The sequence below is a fragment of the Zosterops lateralis genome, assembly GCF_965231275.1.
Source record: "Zosterops lateralis genome assembly, chromosome: 18".
Classification (NCBI taxonomy): Eukaryota; Metazoa; Chordata; class Aves; order Passeriformes; family Zosteropidae; genus Zosterops; species Zosterops lateralis.
In genome coordinates this window covers 7,891,409-7,915,920 of record NC_139778.1, presented here as the reverse complement: position 1 = coordinate 7,915,920, position 24,512 = coordinate 7,891,409, and the positions used below count along the sequence as shown (strand labels likewise).

Below are 24,512 nucleotides of genomic sequence, written 5' to 3'. Positions count from 1 at the left end.
GGGCTTAGATGTCACTTAGTGCTCTCCGGAGTGTCACACTGCATGGCAGATTAATGCTCCATATTTATCCAAAACATTAGACCAACATCCACAGGCAGTGTCTGGACTGCCCAGTGCAAGCTCTGAATATGGGCTCAGCACTGGTGTGGATTTTGTCCTTTACAGCTTTTGGAATTAAGGGAGGGAAGCAGAGGCACAGGATATTGCAAACTCATGGCCTGTTTAAAGCAAGTAATAAGAGGTGCAGTGTAAGAAACCAAGGAGAATGGAATATTCAGAGGATCATGTGGCAGCAATAAAACATCACATTCTGCATTACTATTGAACAGAACACTTTATCAGATACTCTCAGTAAACTGCAGTAGTGGTTCCACCTGCCCACCCCAGAAATAACCTCATGTCACACACCAATTGCTGAGCAGAGAGGTATCTGCAGCCAGTGCCAAAACCACCACACATCAACTGCTCCTGGTCTTCAAAAGGGCAAGATTTACACACCAGACAATGTCAAGATAAAGCACTAATTAAATAAAAGTGAAAGTCACTGAAAATTCTTCTTAGCGTTTTTCACTTCATAAAGATAATGGAATAAACTCAGGACCTGCCAAAAAAAGAAAGGAAATATGCCAAAGAAATCATCATCCAGCACACAGCACACAGCCAGCGAGCTCAAATTTCAATAGTAGAAAAAAGTCAGCAGCAAATCCTGTGCAAATAAAGATTTGGAATGAGGGAAAACACTTTAAGGATGAGCTGCTGAAACCAAGCACAAACAGGGATCAGTGACACTAAAATCATGGAATTGGTCTAAAGTATTTACTCTCAGAAGTGGAAAAATATTACAAACAGAGCTTTGGAAGTGCTGTCTATTTCTAAAGCACTGGATTGCTGATGCAGTCTGAATACTGAGTGAGCAAGGGCAGACCACACCTGCCTGCCACTGCCCCTTATCCAGACGTTTCTGCTCCTGCTCATCCAGCAGTAGAGCTGATCCCACCAGCACTCCCACTCTCCACTGCAATGCTGAGAAGCACACTATGATGTTCAAGTCTAGAAGCCTGTGGGCAGCCAGGGAGTTGCAATGTGCATGGAAAAGGTCAGTCAGAAGCGATGGGAGTTCATCAGCCTTCCACCCCTGGCATGGAGCCCAAACCCCATTGTTAGTAGCAAGGGGTGGGATCACAAACAATGGCAGGAACCACTCTCACCATACCTGGGAAGAAATTCCCTGGAGCTGCTGTTTTTGTGGGCAGCCAGAAAAGCAAGAGTGTGAGTGAAGTAAACTCCCAGTCAGGGAGAAGGCAAGCCAGGATGTGACCAAAACAACAGGGACCACTGCAGGTCTCCAAAGGATGACTGACACAGACACAGCTCTCCTCTGTGCAGAGCTGTGGGCTGGAGCCAGATGTTTAAGGACTCCTGCACAGCACAGCTGGGCTGGCATCACCCCTTTGACTGCATCTTGTGCACAAAAAGAGGGAAAATCCTGGTCAGGCAAAGAGACTGGGCAGTTTTTCCACAACAGCTGTTCATACCACATCTCTAAGAAGCAAGATAAAGAGACCTGTAAATATGTGAAACAGCATTTATTAATCACTTCCTTGTTTCTTCTGTACAAATGCTACTTAGCTGCTTTGGGAATAGAGCTCCTGAGTTTTAAGTATAAACTGGTACAGCTGCTTTTTCTGTAAGAGAACCATTACAGGTCTGATTCCATCAATCAACATTTTCTTAATGCTCAGTTACACCAATGCTGAAGCAATGGAGAACAGTTAGACCCTTGAAATGTCCTTCAATCTGAAGGAATAAAATTCCTAAAGAGAATTCACTCATCTATTGACAGGAAAGGAGAATTTTAATTTTTTTTTTCTAGATGGCTTTCTATGAGTTCACTAAAGCCTCTGTTTTCTTTTGTTCATGTTCCAGTAAGACTGACAGAGGACAGACAGGTTCTCCTTCTTGTTATCCCTTTCAAGCCAGTGAAAAACACAGTATGAGGCTTCTGGGGTTTCCAGCAGCAAAGACCAAAGATAGTCAGTCTAAGATGAAACACCTTTGTTTTTGTTTGAAAAGATCAATCTTACCACAAAAACAAAGACATAGAAAACACTTAAACAAGTTTTCTGCTTGAAAACTTTTAATTCAAAGGTCCAGGTTTGGCTAAGCCCAGTTCAGACAAAATTGTGAATCTTGCATACAATCAGCACTGTACCTTCCTTTACTGCCACAGACACAGCAACCCTGTCTGTAAAAATGCAGACTGGAGCTAGGTCTACGTTTTTGTTCTTCCTGAGCAAGAAATTAAGTCAGGAACAAGAAGATCTGTCTTTAAGCAGTCAGAGGTTCCAGATCACAGCTGTCACTGGTAACAAAAAGTAAATGCTGAAGAAGGACATGTACAACAAGCATAGTGGTCATAGTGTTCAGCCACTGCTCGTTAGTGTTTTGCATTTAGCAACGCAGAGAAATCTGCTGATACCCTTTGAGACTATTTCTATCCTTCTCCCTTCTGCATTCACTACAGCTCATCCATTAACATTTCTGCTGAGTGCCCTTTAGTCGACTTCGAAGTGCCAGGACTGATTGTTTGCTGAGTCTGTCCCATAATTTTAAAATCCAAGCACGATTTAAACACACTGAACAGGCCAGGAAAGGTACCTTATTCTCTTTCACTCTGTCCCAATGATTCTGACACTTGCTAATTTTCCTTGCACCTATTTTTAGCTCTGCCCTAACCACCATGGTCCTTGGTAAAGGATGCTCTTCCAAATGGCTGATCCTCTTCCCCTCCTCTTCAAGGTACTTGTGGCAAACAGATTAAGCTCTGCTCTGGCCATCCTCTGTGGACACAGGGAACCCTCCTTAAGTCAGAGGAGCTCCACAAAGCCTGTGGCAGATGACCACAGCATCTTTCTCTAACTTTACAGCTTGGTTTCCAGGCAGTTGGTCAAGCTCTGGTCATGAACACTCACGGCAGAGAGTGAAATGGAAAAGCAACTTATGCCCATTTTATCAATGCACATTCAGTCTTTTCACACCAGGAAAAAGTGAGATGCCACATTTCAGGTGGTAGCTTCTGACAACATCCCATCTTTGATTTAGGAAGAAGATGGGATGGGGAAAATTCATATAAGGAAAAAGCCATTTAAAGACAAGAGTCCTGAGAGTTATGAATAAATTGGCTGGTTTCCTGACAGATACAGATATGACACTTTCACATGATGCCTGCTGTGCTGACTAATGCACCAAACTGTCACAATGTGTTGACAGACCTTCCCTAGTGAAGAGGAACCTGTTTATTTTATTGTTCATCTTCCTACTGTAAATCAGCTTCATGGGCTTGCCTATGTCCTTTTGTTCCCAATGCACAGATTACCCAAGATGCAGACTTCACTACACAGGTAGTGCACACAATCTGTACACCTGGAGAATTTCCTGCATATCATTTCCTGTTTCTCAGTTATTCTGACTAACCTGATGGCTCTTCACTGCAAAGAGCAGGGCTCTCTGGAAACCAGGAAATGTATTTGAAGCTTATCTTAGGTATGATGTATTCCAGAATGTTTTCTGCACCTGGGTTATTTTAAAAGGTCAGATACAATTGCAAAGTATAGATGGAGGGTACTTATATGAAAAACCTTCTCCTGAGCATTTTATTTTGTGGCATGTGTATGTGAGCTTCCTCACTGCTGTCTGTGCCTCAGGTAGAGATCAGAGAGCCTTAATAAAGCTATAGAGCACTTTAATTTTCCAAATAAAAAGATTATTCTTGTACTTCACTCATTTTTACTTAAATATTTGAATATTTTATGCCAAACTGAAGGAGTCAATAGCTTGAGTCACAGTGGCTAGCACTGGGCTGTTGGCAACTGGAGCCCTCAGTTTAATCAGAAATCACTGCAAAGGAACAGACTGTTTGCTTCCACACCAAGTAGGTTGTCAGAATATTTTGTGTTATCATCTAGTCTGACAGCATTATCTCAAAGTGTTGACTCAGACCTGTCTTGAAGATGCACTTTGGAGCATCTTGATCAGCAAGCTCCTTTCCTTCCCAGCCTTGCTCTGCTATTCAGACTCCCACCTTGCAGGAATGCTGAGCAGTTCAGCCCCAGTTCAGCACAACCACAGAGTTGAACTGCCAGTTCAGAATTCTGCAGGTTCAAACCCTCTGTCTGTCAAAAAAACTTCCTGTGTCTCCATTTTCTGTTTGCAAGCCTTATGCCTTAGAGTTGTCTCTCAAAGACATGGTCCTTGCCTCAGCAGGAATATTATGCTACAGCTTGGGAGGACTGATTCGATAATATCCTGGCATTCTACTCAAATATCTTAAACATTTTACACCTACTCTCAGTAGCTTCTTCTAGTGCTTAGCTCTTACAGATAACAGAATCAAACTGTAAATTAACCGCCCTATTGAAGAAAAACTGTAGTAGTAAATAGAAATGGCAGATTTTCACTCTGCTTGTAGAAGTTAAGAATGAAATGTACTTTTGCTGTAGAATTCTATAGGATGGTTAAAACCCTAGGAAACTGCCAATTTTTACTTCCCCCATCCTTTCAGGTTAATTTCCAGTCATGTTAAAATGGATGCCCCAAATCATACAAAACTTTTTGAGGGGGAAGAAATATGGTTTAAGTTCAACAAAACACACCCATATGCATTCAGTTTGAGCCTTTTACTCAACCCCACTCCTGTGCAACAGAAACCATCAATGCTTTTATCTTCACACTCCCAAACCCTACTAACATCCCTGGGAGCACCCATCTCAGTGCTTGGCACAGCTGAGGCCTGGTTTTTCCTCTCCTTCATTATCTTTACCAATGGTATAAATTCTGTCACATATTTCAGACAATGCCTGCCTACACTCAGGCAGAGGAGAAGCTGTGAAGGTTATACCAGACTTCCTTGCAACAATGCTGTTTTTAAGATCTTCCCCTGCCTTTCAGGAACCTAACACCTTCTGTTTGGTTTTCTTTGGATTGATCAATTTTCAGCAGAAAAAAGCTTTTCGAGCTTGAGAGCATCACAAACTCTGGAACTGTATGCTGTAATATCAGTGGAACATCAGAAGGTCCTGGTTGCACGTGGATCATAAACTCAGCTTCGGTAACAAATGTGCTCCTCCTTTTTCCCCACTTCAGGAAGTGTTGACCATCCCCAGGGCTGCCCATACGCAAAGTTCCTGTGGCAGGTTAATACACATTACACCTAAACCAGACACATCCCAGATCAGCCCTGTCACCTCTCCTGCTTTGTCATCAGCTGTGATTCAGTCTTGGCACAGGCAAAGCAGTGAAAGGCTGTGCCCAGGAGAACTTTGCTGAGGTGCTGTATAGACCCTTTTTGATTAAAGATTTTCACAGAACTGCCAAATTCTTTTTTCTTATCCAGCTACCTTGAACTTGGATTTTCAAATTAATTCTGCAGAGAGCTCTGACAAGAAATCTCTATTGCAAGCAAAAATATCGAACTTAAACCACTTCATAGTCATGTTGTAGGCTATTCTTAACTTGAGTAACTTTGCACCAGCAACTTTATTTTCCTTTCCCACCACTCTTGTGAATAGTATTTAAAAAACTAAGAAAATAGGAATTATTGTAGGATGCTGAGTTGCTCAAGAGGGCCCAGGAAACTCATGTATTTCTTGTCTGTTCCTGCACAACCACGGGCTCTACAGGACAAATCAGTGTCATGACTCTCACTGAAACAGGTTTTTACCATCTCAAACCTTGAGTTGGTTTAGAAGAACCCAGGGGAGCCACCTTCTTCAGCACAAACTTATCAACTAAGTGCTCCATGAAATACTCCCTGTTACTGCTCAGATTTGAGCCTGGGAGATTTCAAATCCTCCTCTAACACCCATTCAGCTCCATCTGAAACAGCAAAGAGGGAAAAAAGGATGGATGAGAGCAGCACTGCTCTCTACCATTTCAAGACTCTCTTTTTGTAACACGTGCTGACTGAGAGCCAGGGCTGCTGAAATCGAAGCCTTTGTTTCAGATCTCCTACCATGTGGTAGACCCTGAATATTCATTACCTATTAAAAGCTTTGAAAGTGTAAATTCATCCCACAATCAAGTGAACTGAGTTATTCACACAGCTGAGTCACATTCATTTACAGTCTGTGACCTAAATCTATTAATCCAGCATAAAAAAAAAAAAAAAAAAAAAAAACACCACAACAACAACAACAAAACACCCGTCACCAGCCTATTTTATTATTTTATTTTGGTAATATTAGTTGAGCAAAGATGAATATTTTAAAATTGTGCAGGGTTTTCCCTTCAAGCAGTGCTAACACACAGCCTGTACTGAGCCTGCTCTCCTCGCTGGTCCCAAGAAGTGGTGCAGACATTGCTCATGTTATCTGGCATGGAGTGACCCATTTAACAGAGAGTGCACAAAAATCTTCATGGGAATCACATCAGCTCTTTAGTAAAAGTCTCTGAAGTGCCAAGCAGCAGATAACATGGAAACCTCTCCTAAAGAGAACTATAACTCCCTCATTAATAACAGAAAGCACAGCAGCCAGTTCTGACAGAGGGGAAAATTGCTCTGTGGAGGGCAATGTGTTATTGTGTCTAGCACCTCCTGAGTCTTTTCCTAGGGCCAAAGCAAAATTTTACTAAGTCTCTGCTGTACTTGGGGAGATAAAATCACATTTTCGAAAATGACTGGAGTATTTTAGAGCCACCGACTTTTAGCAGAACTAGAGAATCATTAAATACAGGGTAGGGGTAACATTTAAAATGCCATCAAAATTTAATCTTTTGACAGGCTCTCCTTTTCTCCCCATTTGGTAGCTGTGATATTCCTTGAGTCCATCACTGATATCATAAATAGCCCCATGAGCTCCTGAAGAAAGATTGAGTTTTTAAAAGGTTGAAGTTCAGTCCTGTGCTGAAATTGCAATCACAATCTAATTACAGTGCGCACTGAGCACATGCTTTGGGTCTTAAAGTCCATTTCCATTCCAGGCTGGCAGTTTACTCCTAGAAATCAATTCTTGCATGTGAGTATTAAGATACACACAGGTACTCCCTCAAACACTGACACCCTGTTTCACAGGGTGCACTTCACCAGTATTTCCCTTGCATTCATTCACTGCTGTCCCTATGTTTGCAATCCTTTTGAAGGGAACATCCTTCTTCCCCCTTCCCACTGGGATCTTTCTGCTCTACTGATTTAGGGAAACCACTAGCTGGAGCTGATGGTGGCACACAGTGCTACTGACAGCAGGTTCACCAAAGTTAAACAGGAGTGATGACTAACAGACTGTAAAATGGGTAAGTTTCTATCAGCAGCAAGAGTGGGAGAGAAAACACAGGGGAAAAAGAAGAGAAATTAAAGTTGAAATAGTATTTGGTTAATTAAAAAAATACCTTCTGTGACTGGCACACATGTTATTCAGTGAATGACACAACCTTCTAAGCCACTGTGAGCTGTAAAGCAGTTACACAGTGTGAAAAGGGAGGGGAGGTACCAGCTCAGTGAGGTTCCATCTCACTGGCACTTCAAAGGACTCCAAGAACACACCAAAATCCAAAATCACCCCTCCCAAAAGGCCAGTTCTGCAGCTTTGCTCTGCAGAGGGTGCTCAGTCTGGTGTCCCTGTGGGCTCAGGAAACATCTCTGGAAGCCAGCAAGAGTAATGCCAGTGCCTCTTCAGCCATCCTGTGCCATCCAGAAGTCTGGAAGATGAACCTGATGCTCATAGTCCTTCCAGAACAAAGTAAAACAGGGCAGGGAGTGGCAGGTGTGGTGTGAAATCAGATCTAATGTTTCACAACTGTTATCCATGGCAAACCTTCACCCTGTAAAAGAGGTACTTGAAACGTGCCACTTTACACTTCTTCCCTAAAATAGAGACATCAGACTATGGGAGGAGTCTACCCTCCTACTCCCTTCACCCTGTACCACAAATCCAGGGAAACAGCTCTACAGAACAGTGCACCATCTACAAAATGCAAGCAGTGTCAGGCACTGAATTAGGAGCAGGGCCACCAAACAGAATGTATTGCTAAAGACCTGCTGCAGTCGCCAACTGCAATAAACCCAAAGGTAATTTACAGCCACATTATCCCACCAACTCAATCAAGCAAGATTTTCACCTGAAATGTATAAATCATGTGTTTATGACCACTTAGACCAATCCCTCCAAAGCTCCCTTCCCTCCCAAACAGGTGCTATTTTCCTGTAACACAACCAGAGCTCAACAATCACCCTCACTCACACAGGAGCACCCACCCAAAAGCACAAGCCACGGTGAGTCCAGAACTGAAGCTGTCCCTGAAGATGGAAGGAATAAATCCAGAGAATTACACAGTGAGGCCAGAACATCATGCATGACTTCAGCAGTCTCCAGTAAGAGCAGTGCCCAGGCAGAGCTGTGATGCTGCAGTGACAGTGGGGATTGCAGTGTGTTCATGATGCCTCCCTTGAGGCACCATTGATCCTCCTGCATTAAATATCCCTGCTGCCTTCCTCCTCCTCCTCCTCAAACCATTCTGTGGCCCCAGGCAGCAGACTGGGAGCAGCAATTTGCTCGTGCCAATGCACTGAATATTCAGTGCATTGAAACAGCTGATCCAGAGCATCACCAACTTCCACCACCCACTCATGGAGAACTAGACAGGAGTACCACGAGGATGCTTCCACACACCAGGGTTGTCAGGCTTCTGAAAATGTATTTAAAATGCCACGGGGGAAAGAATTCTTTCTGGGAAAAGAAGTGCAATTTGCAGTAGTCAGGCCAAGTGTACAAGAAAAATACAGTAAAAGAAATCACAAGGGCCTATGCACACAGAAAAAGCAATCTGTGCCATGACCTTTGTCAAAATGCAAGGCATTGGTGAATATTTGACCTTTCCCAGAGGTTATCTAGGTGACTATCTAAATCAAGAAACAAATGATCTGCATCTGCCAGCATTTGCACCACAACAGTAACTTGACCTATGCCAAATCCTCAGTACGTAGCAAATTGTCTTTTCACCCACTGGAAAGACATCATGAGCTTGGTTAGAGCCAAAGCTTCCAATCTGGCTGACAGATGTCCAGAAATCCTCTAGAGTACCAGCAAAGTCATCAGTCAAGGTGACTACAGGACACAAGAGAGGTGGTAAGTTATTGACAAAGATCATAATCTGCCACCCCCAAACTCACACTGGCAGCTATAGATGCATTGACCTTCAGATTTAGAGCTTTCCAAATGACAGCTGTCAACAGCACACTGCTCAAACCAATTTCATTCTCTTTCTAAACAAGCCACATTGGACTGTCTGATGGGAAGCAAATATCACAGCACTTTCCAGTGAAATGCAGCTGACCGTGTAGAGGAATTCGAGTTTGGCAAAGGGCACTCAGTTCCCAGGTGAGAAGGCAAGATGCAGTTTTCCTCAGTGGAAACTTCCATGTCTTGTAATTGCTCAGCAGGAAAAGCAAAACTGACATTATCAAAGCTCCTTTGAAGATGTCTCCCAAAGCACTCCTCAATTCTTTATTTTCAAGCAATCCAAAAGGGAACTGAGGAATGAAACACACAATTCACTCTTCATGCTGGAGGCTAAAATTCACAAGTTTCCCCCATATCTGGCTGTAATAAATGAATCACAGCCAAACATTCATGGACCATAATCCTAAATTCTCTTGTACCACACTTTAAAGCTGTTCCTGCTTCCTGCACAAACTCACTGATTCTCTTTTCCTGCAGATTAAATTGTCTAGTCTCTTACATAGCTTGGGATTATTCATGGTTTTGTTTTACCTGTTGCTTTATTTTCCCCACAGCTCATAACTGCAACCTGAACTCAACCCCAGTTAGGCAGAGAACTGAACAACATATTTTCCCTTCCTCCAACATCCACAAAGTCTCTCCACTCACTCAATGCATAACTTGGTAAAAAATTGATTTTTCAGCTTTCTTACCAAGTAAAAGAAATCAAACCCATTTACTCTTTTTCATGTTTCTCAGAAGAAAATGGAAAAATGCTTTGTGTTGAGCAAAATCTTATATTTTGGAACATTATCACTCGTTGTTTGCCAAATATTCCAATTTAAATTTTGTCAATAAAAAGCCAGCTTCAAATTAAATCCATTGAGATACGATACTTAGAGAAAACTCCAAAAGGTGAAGTTAATTAAATTCCTACCTCTTTAAGACAAAAATAAAGTGCTAGACTCATAAAGCAATTGTTAACGAGTCTGCAAAACGTGTGCAACAAAATTTTCCTACAGGTTTCTCCTGTTCCCAGTAGGTTACAACACTGAGAAAAGTGGCCTTAGCAACATATCCCAACATGCACATCATATATATTAGGTTTAAAACTGCTCATATAGTCACTTGTAGCCCTGGTTTGTGCCTGATATGTTTTGGTTCCTGAAATTCCTTTCCCAGGGAATTTTCTGTAAACAGGAGAAATGTTTTGGAAACGGCAAAATTGTTCATGTGTCCCCTAGGAGGGACTTCTTCTTGATGCCCCTCTGGTCTGACCAATGTGATTGAAGAGGTTTGTCTTTGCTTCACCAATCAAATTGGTCTGTGTAAAATAGTATAAAAGGGAAAACGATTCCCTGAGAATAAAGGAGTAATTTTCAGCCTTCTGAAGTCGGAGTCTTTGTGATATTATGGTGTACAACAGTGACATCACTTACTACTAAACTAGCAAAGTCACCAGTATTTTAGGACAGTTTCTCAAATCTATTAATACCATCCAAACACATGGACAAAGCTGTGTGCACATTTGTTTGGATATTTTATCACAACAACAGAAGTGCCACTGGAAAATAATATCCCATGTTCCAGAAGCAATCTGGATCCCATAGGGAGGGTCAGCTCACCTGGAGGTGATGGAACACCACCAGAATGTCCCCCAAAGGGGGAAAAAACAAGTTTGACAATGCAGATGTATGTGTGATGCTATAGAATACTTGAAAATACACATATGTGAGTACAGAAATGTAGATCATTCTGAAACACCCCTCATTTCAGCAGGCCAATATCCTCTGCATTCCAGAGCACACCATTCCAGTACCTTGCCTTCTAATTTCAGGAATCCTAAAAGAGAGAAGTCTCACCTGTTTCTAAGCTTTTCACTTGAACTTGAACCCCTAAAACCGTAACACCTCACCCAAACAAAACTGTCAAAGCAGCTTTAAAATCAAAGGAGCACACTGCAGTTTTCTCAGTGCCTGCATTCTGTGCCCTGTGCATCGACCCTGTCTCCCTTGCAGTACTTTGACCCCACAGTTTACTCCTATCTCTCATTCTGAGGCTGAACATCCTTCAGAACTGAAATGGATTCAAGGCTTAGGAAGCAGCCCTGCTATTTATGGTTTTAACTGCACACAAAATGTGAAACCAGCACACATAACTCTACAGAAACATTTGCATTCTCTCCAAGTGAGGCCCTTCAATTATATCTTGAGTAAAAGGGTATCGTACAGTGCTTGGTTTACACTCACACTGCTGTTGTAACACCGTATGTTGGAGTAGTAGTGATTGTGTCTGACGAGCTCTTCTATCATTCATGTGCTTAATCACACCCTGCACTGAGTTAACCACGTTTAGGGATGGGTTTACTCAGCAGCCTGTGCCAGGATCTAGGTCTGAGCTCACGTGTGTCCCCAAATACTGCATATTTTAAGAACTCCTGAGCAGACAGTCTGATGCAAAAATCAGATCAAGGATTTAAAAATCTTTGTGAATATCAGCATTAAAATCAGATAAAATTAACAGGAGACTATACTGTTAACTGCACAGAGAATAAAAACATGGAACATTATAAGGCATTTGATTTATTTTCATTTCATTGCTACAAAAGCACTGCTGCTGAGTATGAGTCAATTGTGCTAAATTGCAGGTAACAATACAATTTAGAAGCCAAAAAATTCTGTATTTGGAATCACCCCCACCAATACGAGACAGCAGTGGCTTGTCTCCCTCCAAGACTTACCCTCCCTTCTAGCAATTTTGTTTAATTTGCTTTTCGGAGCTTAATCATATTAGAGGAATAAAATCAATACATGTGAGAAATCCAAAATCCTCCATAGGATTTGCAAGAGCAAATTTCTGGAGAACATGCAGGCGTATCACAGACAAAGAACACCAATTTTACAACTTAACAGCACGGAGTGAATCAGGCATGGAGGGAGAAAAATTTACATAGAAAATATCTGGCCTTGCCTGGCAGCTGAATGTTTTAACACACCACTTACATACGCTACTTTCCATACTGTAATGTCTTCTGTGCTTCATTCATGGCTTTTTTTTACTTTTGCACTTAATGATAAGTCAACACAATATCACTGTACCTGTGCTGAATGCAAACACTGAGGCAGCGATAAAACACAGTCATTTAAATATCAAGAACTGCTATCAAAAATGATTGCCTTTCCTTCAGGCATTAAGAATTTACTGTTTTAGATCACTGACTTGTATTGCAAAACACAGCAACAATCAATTCTTAGCTGTACATGCATCAATTCTTAGCTGTACCCCTCAAAGCTCTTACCTTTGAAATGCAAACATTACATAACAAATTAAACTCGTGAGTGCACAGCAAACCTACAGCTCCTCTCTCCACCACAGTGCTTTGGCAAACGTTTCATTTACACTAAGTACCAAGCTTGCTTTATGTCAGCTGTTTAGAAATACATGCTTAGTTTCAGAATATACCAAAAGGCTATTTTAAACATATTCACTGCTGGTTAGTATTGAATTAGGGAGGCTGCAGTGGCTGTACCCTGACTAATCTGAGTGCCCCACTGTTCCACTTCAGAACTCTATTTTTTTTCCAGTCACTGTAAATTGTATTAAACATCTGAGTCATTAGCAAATAGAGATTTGAGGAATCTGAATGCATGGCAGCCTTGCTGCTGCCTAGAAAACACTGTCACATGGGACTGCTCTTTGTATCTTTTTAATGTCTAAGCAAATATTTTATTTTTTCTTTCAATAATTATTTCCAGGTGTGCCCTTAAGAGAATGGCAGTATCATTTGATAATAAATACCCTTTTGTTTCCATGTTTCAGTGCTAAAGCCTCTTTTTCTCATGGCTGCAGACTCATGCTACCAAGAAAGTATGAGCTATGCTGTCATTGTGTGACAGGACTTTTGGTTCTTTTAATTTCTGGATGCAACTCTGAAATGCAACACTACAGCCAGGAGCCTGAAATTCACCCAGACTCCTCAGAAAGACTCTGGATTGTCAAACATGAAATCACAGTCCTGAATTTATAGCAGAAGCTACTTCTGAAGTGGTTACAACAGAATGGCTGTTTGGACTATGACAACCTCAGCTCCTGGGAGACATCTGACAGCAAGGCAGAATGAAGCACCAGGAGTGCCATTAAACTCAGCCACAGGCACAATCTACTGCTGGGGCACCACTTGAGGCTGATGCCTTTAACTTCAGCCCTGAATGGGGCTGATGATTGAAATTAGCAAGAAACATCTCCCTACAACAGTTCCTTTTAGCCAGAAATTTTAATCTGTTCACATGAAATATGTGAACAAATTTTTAGCTATTTCTGTTCTACACCACTAATAAACCATTGGCTTTAAGTGAATTACTGTCCACTCACGTGGATAACTGATATTGGCCTATACATTTTATTAGCTCCTGAAGCTCCCTTTCAATTGTGACACTCCTTCAATGAGTGATGAGCGGATGTCACCGTGACAAAGATGACTGTGTGAGCACCTGCATGGTTTGCACACCTCCAAAAGGTGTTTACCTGCCTCAGAAAGAAGTTGTCAACATGCTCAGCTTACTTCACTTGTTGCTGAAAACTGAGGGTGGAGTTTAAGTAGAATCTGGCATAATGAAACATCAACTGGCACTACCCTGAAATACACATTCACACAATCTAATGCCAGAACTGGGGCTTGCTGAACATGTCACTCACAATGCTCCCAGACACTTGGCTGCTACTGCAACTCTTTCCCCAGCAAAAGGGAAGCAGATGGTGAGCGACTCTTGGCATTTCACACAGTGTTATGTGAAGTGTTTCTTTAGCTAGTGAGCACATGCCATCCAGTCAAGTCGCTTTGGAAACAGCCCTTCTTGTCTTTCTTCAGATTCCTACATAAACAGCAAACACCCCATTCATGCGGAGAGTCAGACCCAAGCACAGCACCAGAAGTCTCAGCTAGCAGTTTCTGTTGTCCTGGAGACAAAGAAGCATCTCTGAGGGATTTATTTTATCCTTTGGTCCAGTTACAGCCTCTGAGTGTTCAGTTGCTCATCAATGTCAACAGAGAAAGATTGATGGAGACAACTCAGTTAAATGCCCACAGTCAGATGGGCTGAGCAGAGGCCAGAATGCCCAACTGCCTAAAAGTACGAGTTCCACAACTGTTTGTATATGCAAGCAGTGCTTGACAGCCAGCCAGATCTGCTCTAAATTCAGGAATTTAGAGACCTGATTCTGTTCCTGGCTCTGCCAAATCAATACAACCAAATCCTTTTTTCCTCTAGTTGAACCACAAGCTTTGCAGGGCAAAGCAAAAGCTTGCAAGCAAACTTGCTAGAACCTATTAGAAGCAGAGGTTTCAAAAGCCCATTAAAAGTGAAATAGAAAAAAAAATTAACCAGACACATTAAAGTTTATTATTTTGACTGTGCAGGTAGGGGCTGCTTTGCTCCAAGGAAAAGCTGCTGCCTTGCTACAACGTTTTTGCCTTGGGGCAGTTTTCAGAGAGTTGTTATCTTTCAGGAATAATAAAGTTCAGTATGTTGACTACACACCGCACACAAGAAAGGAAAAGAAAACAGAAAGAAAAAGATTATAAAAAAAAAAAAAAAACCAGAAAAGGCTAAATGCCCTACAAACCCTTCTGAAGTTAGTATGAAGAATTTGTAGACTCCAAACTTTGGATGGTGGTGGCTCTGAGGAGGTAGAGAAGAGGTGGAAAGCTGTGTGCACCCTTCAGCACAACTGAAGGGACAGATACTCTCTCATTTCATGGACATGACCCCAGGCTACTGTTGGTAAGTATCAGAATTACTCAGTACACAGTGCTACAAAATAGGACCCTTCCTGTGGCCAGATGAACTCTATAAAACAGAATAATATTCTGTTTATATTGGATTGCACATGAGGGCAAATCAATCTTTCACTGATGCCTACAGAAATATTTCTTTTGAATGTAAAGGGAGCTGAGGTGGACAAGGCCCAAGAAGTTTAGCATAATCAAAAATATAATTAATTCTTATTGACAGTAAATGTGTTATAATGTGTTAAAGGGAACTGCTCCCTAATAGTGTCTCCTCAGTTTAATTTCATGAGATGCATTTCCACACAGAAGTTGGTAGGTTCTTGCAGATGCAAAGTTGAAAGCACTTGGGAGAATAGATTCTCACCATCTCCAAACATCAACTGTGATTCATCACACAAAAAGTTCACTTTTAACAAGCCTTTAAACTAGAGTAGTTCACCTGCATTGGTTGTCCTGGAGTAAATCTGCACTTGGAAAATTGAATCTGTATTTCACTAGCAAACCTCTTTGGGTGATTTACAAATCCCATTTACTCAGCTGCTCCTCTGAAGTCAAGGGACCTCCAAAACCAACTACACCAGGCATGGGGAAGTAAACCAGAACGAGCTATATTCTAACACTGATAGATAAAGAGGTAAGATATATAGGCAAGACTTCTCTCTCCCAGCTTTACAAGTATCTTATCAAACACTGCCAGTTACAACTGAACGAAGCAAACATCTTTCACCACTGGCACCCTCTCCTGTGCCTGCCCAGCAAGGCAGCCCATCCTGAAATTATCACTGACAAATGGTACTTTTCTAGCACTACCTTTACTGAAATTTCCAGTTTTCTCTTCCTCTCCATTTAAATATTTTTCAACTAATTCACTCTGAGCTTATCAGATCGTCACCCAAACCCTCCTTTGCATCTTACAGAACAACCACTCCACTCTCACAACCTGAAAGATTTCTAAAACCAAAACGAATTGTTATGACCATCAGTGCCATCCTGCTGCAAAACTGCCAGTGGAATTTTGTCAGTTTTCCTCAGTGCTGCACAAGAAAGGCAGTGATCTGCCACCAAATAAACACAGTAGGGCAAAAAGCAATTTGGATGCAGTTTATCTGGCAGTAAAGATTTAAAAATGCTTCTCTTAGAGTATATAAAATATACAAGAGACAAATAAACCCAAAATCAATAAAACTTGTTACGATTACTCATTTCTCCTTCTTATTTTGCTTGTTAAAACCACAAACTGCAGCTTCTCATTAAGAAAATGTTTAAGACCTGTGATTGTCTGTAAGTAATAAGCCTTCTGTCTCCTGATTTCCTGATTTAATTCACAAGCTGTGTTTCAAGCTAAAAATAAGTGATTTGCTCCAACAATTACTTGAATTCACTCTGGTTTTGCCGCCTCTTTGGCACCCCTCTATAAATCACCATTTTATTAGCTCCTCACATTTAATTTGTTTTATTGTAGTTTAAAAGGTTGTTTGACACTGGTTTCCTGAACCTTCCCGTAGTCCCAACTTCACTCCTGGTCCCTGGCACCCAAAGCTGCTTGGGGCGCCTTGCGAAGCACTGAACAGCAAAGTGCAACATCCCGAGAGTTCTCCCAGGAAAGCGTTTCTTGCTGGTTCATTTCGCTGGAGCCGCAGCCTTTGATTGAATCACAGAAGGGAAACTGTTTCCAACCAGCGCCTGGCCCGGCCCGGTTTCCAACCAGTTGCCCTCACCGCCTCTGGCCCAGATCCCACTCCCATCCACGCTGATGTCACGGTTTGCTCGGGTCCCACTGACGCAACGGCTCTGCCCAGGCCGGTGGCGCGACTCCAGATTTGCGCTGTGTCACCGAAGGGCTGGAGGGAGGCAGGGCTGGGGGGAGGCAGGGCTGGAGCCCTCGCTGCCATCCCCGGGCGGTTTTGGGGTGCCTGGGCAGGTCCTTCCCTGACTATCCACACAACGCGCTGACTCCGCTCCCAGTGCCCCACCGTGCTCAGCTCAGCCAGGACGGACAAAACACAGAATAAAAACACCCCTGGAAAGGCACCGCCACCGGCCCCTGTACCCGAGGGGTCTGGGCTGCCCCGAGGGCCGGGGGATGCTCCGGGACCACCCGGGGAAGGAAGGAGCCGGGCTGTCTTTGGGAAAGGCTCCGCGGGAAAGGGGGAAGGCGGCTGATGGCCCTGGGGGAACCTGCGGAAAGGGGCTCCGGGCCGCCAAGGGGAGAGCTCTGAGAGCTCCCCGAAGAACGGGGGGAGCCCCAGGCAGCCCGAAAGGAGCGGAACCGCGCTGTCCTGAGGCACGAACGAGGGGACGGGGACAGCGGTGAGGACAGGTGGGTGACGGGGCGGGGTCCGACCACACACGGCAGGTGAAAGTTGCCCGGGGACCGGCAGTCGCCGCACTCACCTCATCCCCTTGGCCGAACTGCAGCCCCAGGGCCACGAAGTGCTCCACCCGGATGAACCCGTCTGCATCCTCATCGCACACGTCGAAAACCTCCTTGAGCTTCCGCAGGAACCGCAGCAGGCTGGCCGGCTCCATCGCGGGCATCAGCGGGAGGCCGGCGGCACGGCCGCGGCCGCAGCAGCCATGATCGCCCGCGCCTTCAGCGGGTGCGTGACATCAGCTCCGGAGAGCGGGGCGGGAGCCACGGCGAGAAGGAGGAGGAAGGGATGGAGGGAGGGAAGGAGGGAGGGAGGGATGGAGGAGAGCGGAGGGAGGACGCGAGCCCCGGCGGAGGGAGGGAGGGAGGGAGCGAGCGACGGGCGGGAGAACAATAGGGCAGAGCTGGAGGATGGAGCCGAGGGAGGCGCGGCCGCCGCCAGGGGGCGCCCCGGGCAGCAGGGAGGCCCCGGCGGGGCCGGGCAGGATGGGGGGACAGAGAGCGGGGGGACAGAGACCGCGAGGAGAGAGGGATCGAGGACGGAAGGACCAGGGACAACGGGTCTGGGGGGCAGCGGGACCGGGGACACAGAGACTGGGGGGGACACAGGGACCGCGGGGACAGCGGGACTGGGGGCAGCGGGACTGGGGACAGCGGGTGTGGGGACACAGAGACCGGAGGGGACACAGGGACCGGGGACGCAGGGATCGGGGCGACAGAGGGACTGAAGACGGAGGGACCGGGGACACAGAGACCGGGGGGACACAGGGACCGGGGGACAGGGGTACTGGTGACAGCGGGACCCGGGCCACAGAGACCGGGGACAGAGGGACCGGAGACAGCGGGACGGGATGTGGGAACAGCAGTGATGGCAGGGCACCTGCAGCGAGGGAACAGGCAGGAGCGAGGCAGGATGGACAGCAGAGCAGCAGCACCCGGGACGCCGCCGGCCTGGCATCTCCCGCGCTCTGCGGCAGCGGACGGAGCCGTTTGCAGCCCCTTTACTGCTCCATACCTCAGTCCGACTCCCCAGATAAAACACCAATCACACTGCAATGTTTTTTCTTAGAAAAAGTCTGAACAGTTCTAGGCTAGAGGGGAAAAGCCGAGTATAGAGAGCTCAGGGGTAATTAAGGCAGAGCAGGACAAGCGGGACTCACTGCACTCATCGAGCGGGCAGAGCCAGGGGAAGGGTCCCCTCGTGGCCGGGCTTGGCTGGGGACTGACACTGCCCACCCCCGCTTTAATCACACAGAGCGAAACGGTGTTCTGCCTTTGCAGGATTCCTCGTTAAAACCGCCTGCAACTGCTGTGCTCCATGGCTGGGTTTTAATTTGATCTCTCTGCTCTGCCCCTTTTCTTTCTCTCCAGAGTGTTTTGGACTGCCTTTGAAGCCCACAGCCTTGAGCTGCCGGAGGGGAGACCGGGGATGGTTCTGGTTCCTGCACTGTGCCTCAGACCAGGTGGGATGGGTCCAGCTCAGGCTGAGTCAGGCTCAGGTACACACTGCCTCTGCCAGCACTCCTGTCCTGCTGTAGATGCTGAGTGCAGGTGACCATCAATCACTGAGTGACGTCCTGTAGGTGATGGATAAAGCTGTCCAACTAAAATGACCATGTAAGTGCAGCAGGTTTTGAATCGAGACAGTATCCATTCATTTGCTTCTTGCAGTGAGAGGTCCATATGGCCCTTAACAACCCTGAAAATTCCATGATTAGAGCAAGCTGCTCAAATTTATCTCTTTTGTAGAAATCAGTGTGTTCTCAGGAAGTTTTATTTCTTTGAGCATGAGTCTCTTTTATGTGCAAATTCAGGTTTTGGAAAGAGACTGGCTTGACAGCCCTGTAGCCTGTAAGTCAGTTGTCAATCAACAACACAGTGACAGCAATACAATTCCCCACATATCCATCCTCAGAGAGATAAGGAGCTGATTCCAGAGCCTTTGCCACTTTGATCTCCCTTTATTTTTATATAAAAAAAAAAAAAAAAAAAAAAAAAAAAAAAAAAAAAAAAAAAAAAAGGAAGAGTTCTCCTTTCTCTCACTGATGTACTAAACAGTCTTTCCAGTCTGGGGAAAAAAAAAATCAAAGTGCAGAGATCAGATATGAACCTTGGGAAGTAACGAGTTTTTTAAGAGGTATGAGGAGATGTGAAAGGGAAAAGGGAAGCAGAATATTTGATCAGCAAACTTCTCTGAAGCTGTCTGGTTAGAGCAGGATTCTTAAGATGCGGGCATGTTTAGCTTTTATCTTGAGACCCTTGAACTCTTTGGGTTATATGGGGATTGAGCTCAGCACACCCCTTGGAGACACCTATTCAAAAATCTGTGAGCTGGTACCCCTTGGAGTTGTGGGAAGACACCTATGTGGAATCAACTCCTGTTAGTCTAACTGCTCTGAAGTGAGTTCCAGCTCTTCAAAGGCTCAGAGCACAGCTGTGTCACTGTCCCTCCTCATTTGCTGAGATTGTCTCAGTGACTCCTTGCACTGACTCCCCTCCCTGTGTGCAGGTGGACAGCTGTGCACTGAGCCTTTGAAGAGGTGGAACACCTCTGACTCCACTTCTGGTGCACACCCAGAAGTGGAGTCACAATAAATATTGTGGGAGGGAAAAAAGAAAAAAAAAATCCTGCTTGTCATGAGCAGAGGAGGAGCTCCCACACCTCAGAGGGGTTGGGCTCAGTTTCATGAAATCCAGTTAATTTCCACTGACTCTCCTTTATCTTCTGCTGGAAGATGAAGGAACTTGGTCTAGATAATACAAGTAAAGGGGTCTGGATAATGCAACATGGATTTAAACCAAAACTGTCAGCATTAAAATCTGTGTCAGTCTTACACTAATTTGGAAAGGGTAGATGTAGGAGAAGATTTGGGTTTAGACACTACGCATTGGGGAATTAGTGCTGAAGTCTAAGAACTGTCACAGCCAGCCTGAGTGCCAGCAAGCACTGGAATGAAGCTGATAAGAGAGCTGGAGAGGTTGTAGAAGCTGTCATTACAGACAGCTGAGTATGTTGAGCAAGTATCTGACAGCTGGGAGATGATTTGATAGCATTGAACACAGGAGAATTGGGATGAGAGATGCTGTCAGTAAAGATCTGTGATTTTAAAGCTGGGGATGTCCCATGGGGGCTAAAATCAGAACAGTGAACCAAACATGTGCCACCCACTTGCTGGGCAGCTGCTCTGCCAAGGTGAAGTTTGTAGGGCTGAATCCAGGAGGTTGTGTTTTATTTCCAGTGGTGTAGTTGGCATTGCTCCTTGCTCATCCCTGCTTCTCCACTTCTAGGTAGGACATGCACCAGTGAGTGGGATATTTTTCCTTACTGGTATATCTAACTACTTGTTTAATCAGAGATATTTGGCAACTTCTTAATTTGACTCATGAACTATATGAAATAAATATTTTACATACTGCCATTATATTTCTTTCTAGAAATTGAAATAGGACTAGTGGTGATGCTACCAAATTTGCCTGCTAAGAATAAACAGTTCAAGAGGAAATATTTCATTGCATACCACAGGCCATGGCTGTCATTTGCAGCATTTCTTTACAATCATATGCTTTTCCATCGATGTCAGTTCCACTCATAGCAAATTGTAATCTGGTGTCAGAAAGAGTGTCTAAGGAGGGCACTCCCCAGGGCTGATGGCCTTGTCTAAAATTCTGGTTGTGTTCCAGCAGTAGCCAAAGACCCAGCCCCTAAGAACAGCTTCATAATACAATTTCTCTTTATAGTATACACAATATAGCCCTCCTTGAATATTTGGCTTCTCATAGTCTTACTGTGTTTTGAATCAAATCCTGTTTCCCATTGACTGCTCTGATTAACAATATAACATGTGCTTTAGCAGCTGGACATTTTTCTTTAAATATCATAAACAACAGGCAACAAGCAGAAATAATCAGCTTATTAACACTCTTGCCCCTGACAACATAAAATTTTACTTAAGAGGTAATGGAGTTTTAAGACTAGCTTAATTAAGTTTGGAACAGAAGCATGAGACTTGATTTTTTTTTACTGCCTTTATTTTCTATTATAAAAAGTTAAACAACAAGAACAAAACTTAGGAATTTTGGGGAAATATTTCTATAGGCAAGGATCTTCCTTTGAAATTTTCTAGGTGTTATAGGACCTCACCTTGTAGAAGTTTTACTGGTTTCATTTTACACAATATGTGTGTAAAATGCTCTTGCTTGATTTCAACAGCATTCTTACCAGATTATGAATTGGCAGGAGCAAAACTCTGTCAGATGAGCCCAGCTAGAGAGCAACTGCACTAAATTCTTACAACACACATACTACACTAAGACCAAACATAAAATAAACAATCCTCTGTCACGGTTCACATAAAGCCGATTGCACTGTGAATCCATAGGATGGAAGGAATATTCCCTGGTGTTTCCAGGGACAGGAGCAGGGCTGCAGGGGCCAAGGCCAGTGTGTTGTTCCCCGGGCATTCCGAGGTCTCCTGACTCCACCGAGTGGCCGGTCACTCCACTGCACGTCTGTCACCGACCCAAGGCATCCACCTGCCGAGGTTGCTAAGAATAATACATAAAGTCGAGGTGAATGGACAAGATTTCTCTCTCATCCATATCCTACTGTCCTCCAGATGCCCTGGGGCCAGGCCACGCTTCTTGGTACCTTCCAGAAACCTCCCTGCTGCCTCAGGGAAAGGATAGAACCTGCCCACTTTTCTCTGACCAGCTCCAAGTAGCTGGGCAGGCTCACATTTCCCTCAGATTACAACATACAATGGCATCTAGCAACCTCTTGAAAGCAATAAAATGTTTAAAGCTCCGGGACAACTCTGTGAAAAGCAGATCCAGTGTAGTAGCAGCAGTCAAGCTATTTTCAACTTCTACCTCCAAACAGGGCTGTCAAGTGACATTCCTCTCTGGCTCAAACAAGGAAATCACAGTAACAGACCTAAGGCTCAGATTTCCAAAGACTTTTTTTCTTTCCTCCTTCCCTCAATTTATTAAAAAATAAATGAATCCTCTAGAAAATTATCTAGCAGCTGTGACAGACTGAGGATGCACCTGCCAGTGTACTTTTTTTAGCCCAACTCACCCACAACATAGCATATAAACTGTTAAAAGTAATCTTTTACTGCTTTAAATGAAGTTTCTATCTCGGGTTGGTTTTCTCACCCGAGATTCAAGTTGTTTAAAGTCCTTGGCCCTCTAAAAGCCCCGAGTCGCGTTGGTACAAAGAAGCGGAGTCTTCAAGGCCTTGCTTTCTGGTTTCTCAAGTTGTTTATTATTTGATATCACAAAGTTTTTCTCCGCTCCCAGCCGAGGTCCGGACAGCGGCTGGGGCACGAGGCGACTGCCCACCGATGGGACGTCAGCTTACATTTATACAGATAATTACGTATAGGATATTTACTATTTCACACCAATGCCTAGTGCTTACACTAAGAGGGTCACTTCTGCTTTGACCCAATCCACTCTAACTATCTTATTTCATCACCACCCCAGAAGATGGAGGACGAGGAAGAAGGAGAGGGACATGAGGTACCACCCAAATTCCACCATCTTGTCCCCCATTTACCTCTATTCTAAGAATCCTAAAACTACTGAATTTTGTATGTTCTACGGTATTAAACTACTGTTTTCACTTCCTGGTGATTTGCAATTCCTCTCCTAATGCTGGAAGTTTCTCCCATGGGCTAAGATCAAACTCAGTGTCTTCCTGGGCTCTGTGCCAAGGTTTCCAACCCCCCTGGACCGGTTCCACACCCCCCTGTCCAGGGCTCAAATTCTCTTTCCCAGGTCTCAGGTCATCCAAGGGGATGTCCTGGACTCCAACATTTCTACAATTTCATTTATTTTGTCCTATCCAAGATGGACTACACAATATCTGAATAAATATGTTGAATCTGCAGTTTTAGTAGAGGAATGTAATTTCCAAATATTGCTGTATTCAGCAAGGAGAAATGGGAAAAATAAAATTAGAACATGGTACACCATACTGATCCTAATGACAGTCACTTGTTGTGTCTCCAAAAAGAGTGTGGGAGATGAGTCCAAGCTGGCTGATAATGGGAGATAAGGCACAGAACAAAATTATTTATAGAGAATGTAGGTGCAGCATCATTATTGCTGTGACCGTCCACGGGCCATTGAGTATCTGAACTCCTTTCAAAGCAACCGATTTCTTACACCATCTACTGGAGAATGACCAGGTGACCTACCTTTATAATGATCTAGAGCTGTGACACACCAGTGACAAAGCCTTTACTGGAACAAAAGGAATCTTTCTTGATGCTAACTGCTTGATTGCTGCTTTGTTTTTGCATTTAAATGAACCTTAGTTAAAAGCCTGTCTCCGTGGGTAAGTGTTTTTATTCTAGCACATTTAGGTTTAGCATAGCCCCTAAAACCAACAAATTTTTACCACCAGCCTTCTTGACACCATCTTTTTTCCTCACAAGCTGTCTTTGCCAACAGAAAAACCTGCTGAAGCTAAAACAAAGCAGGAAAAGGAACAGATGTCTCAGGCCTTTGACTGAGCACCAGCCCATGGCAATTGAATCAGTGTCCTATGTGATAAAGAGGGTTGAGAACAGCACTAAATGCTGCTTTCTGGAGAGACCACCTTCTCTATCAAGCCCTACTGTATTAATTTAGGACTAATGCAGAATATTGTATATAACAGGAGTGAGGACCAACCAACTCAAACTGCTGTCATGGTCTAACTCCAGCCAGCAAACAAACATCACAGAGCTGCCCACTTACTTTTCCCCCTGAAAGAGATGAGGGAGAGACTGAAGGCAAAAAGTGAGAAAACTTGTGTTGAAATAAAGACAGTTTAATAAGCAACAAGCAAATCAAAACAAGGAATTCATTCACCACTTCCCACTGGCACCTGTGTCCAAGGAAGCAAGGCTCCATCACATGCAGCTGTTACTTGGGAAGACAAATCACCACCCCCAATGTCACCCTTTCCTTCTTCTCCCCCAGCTGAGCATGACCCCACCTGGCCTGGGACATCCCCTGGGTCAGTTTGGGTCATCTGTCCTGGCTGTGTCCCCTCCAACTCCTTCTGCTCCCAAGAGGCCCCTCACTGGTGGCATCTGGTGAGGGCAGAAAAGGCCCTGTCAGAACTGCTCAGCCACAACTGAACAACCCT

The 24,512-nt window shown here is 44.2% G+C and overlaps 1 protein-coding gene across 1 annotated transcript in view; it reads right to left on the bottom strand.

Annotated features, from left to right (window-relative positions):
• RAB11FIP4 (RAB11 family interacting protein 4) overlaps positions 1-17,538 on the bottom strand; it is a gene marked incomplete at its 5' end in the record, with an annotated part of 111,928 nt that extends 94,390 nt beyond the window's left edge. The window contains one exon of the mRNA XM_083874584.1: positions 17,395-17,538. Within this exon, the coding sequence (XP_083730710.1) occupies positions 17,395-17,538 (144 nt within the window). The remainder of the gene's footprint in view (positions 1-17,394) is intronic.
• Between the last annotated feature and the right edge of the window lie 6,974 nt (positions 17,539-24,512).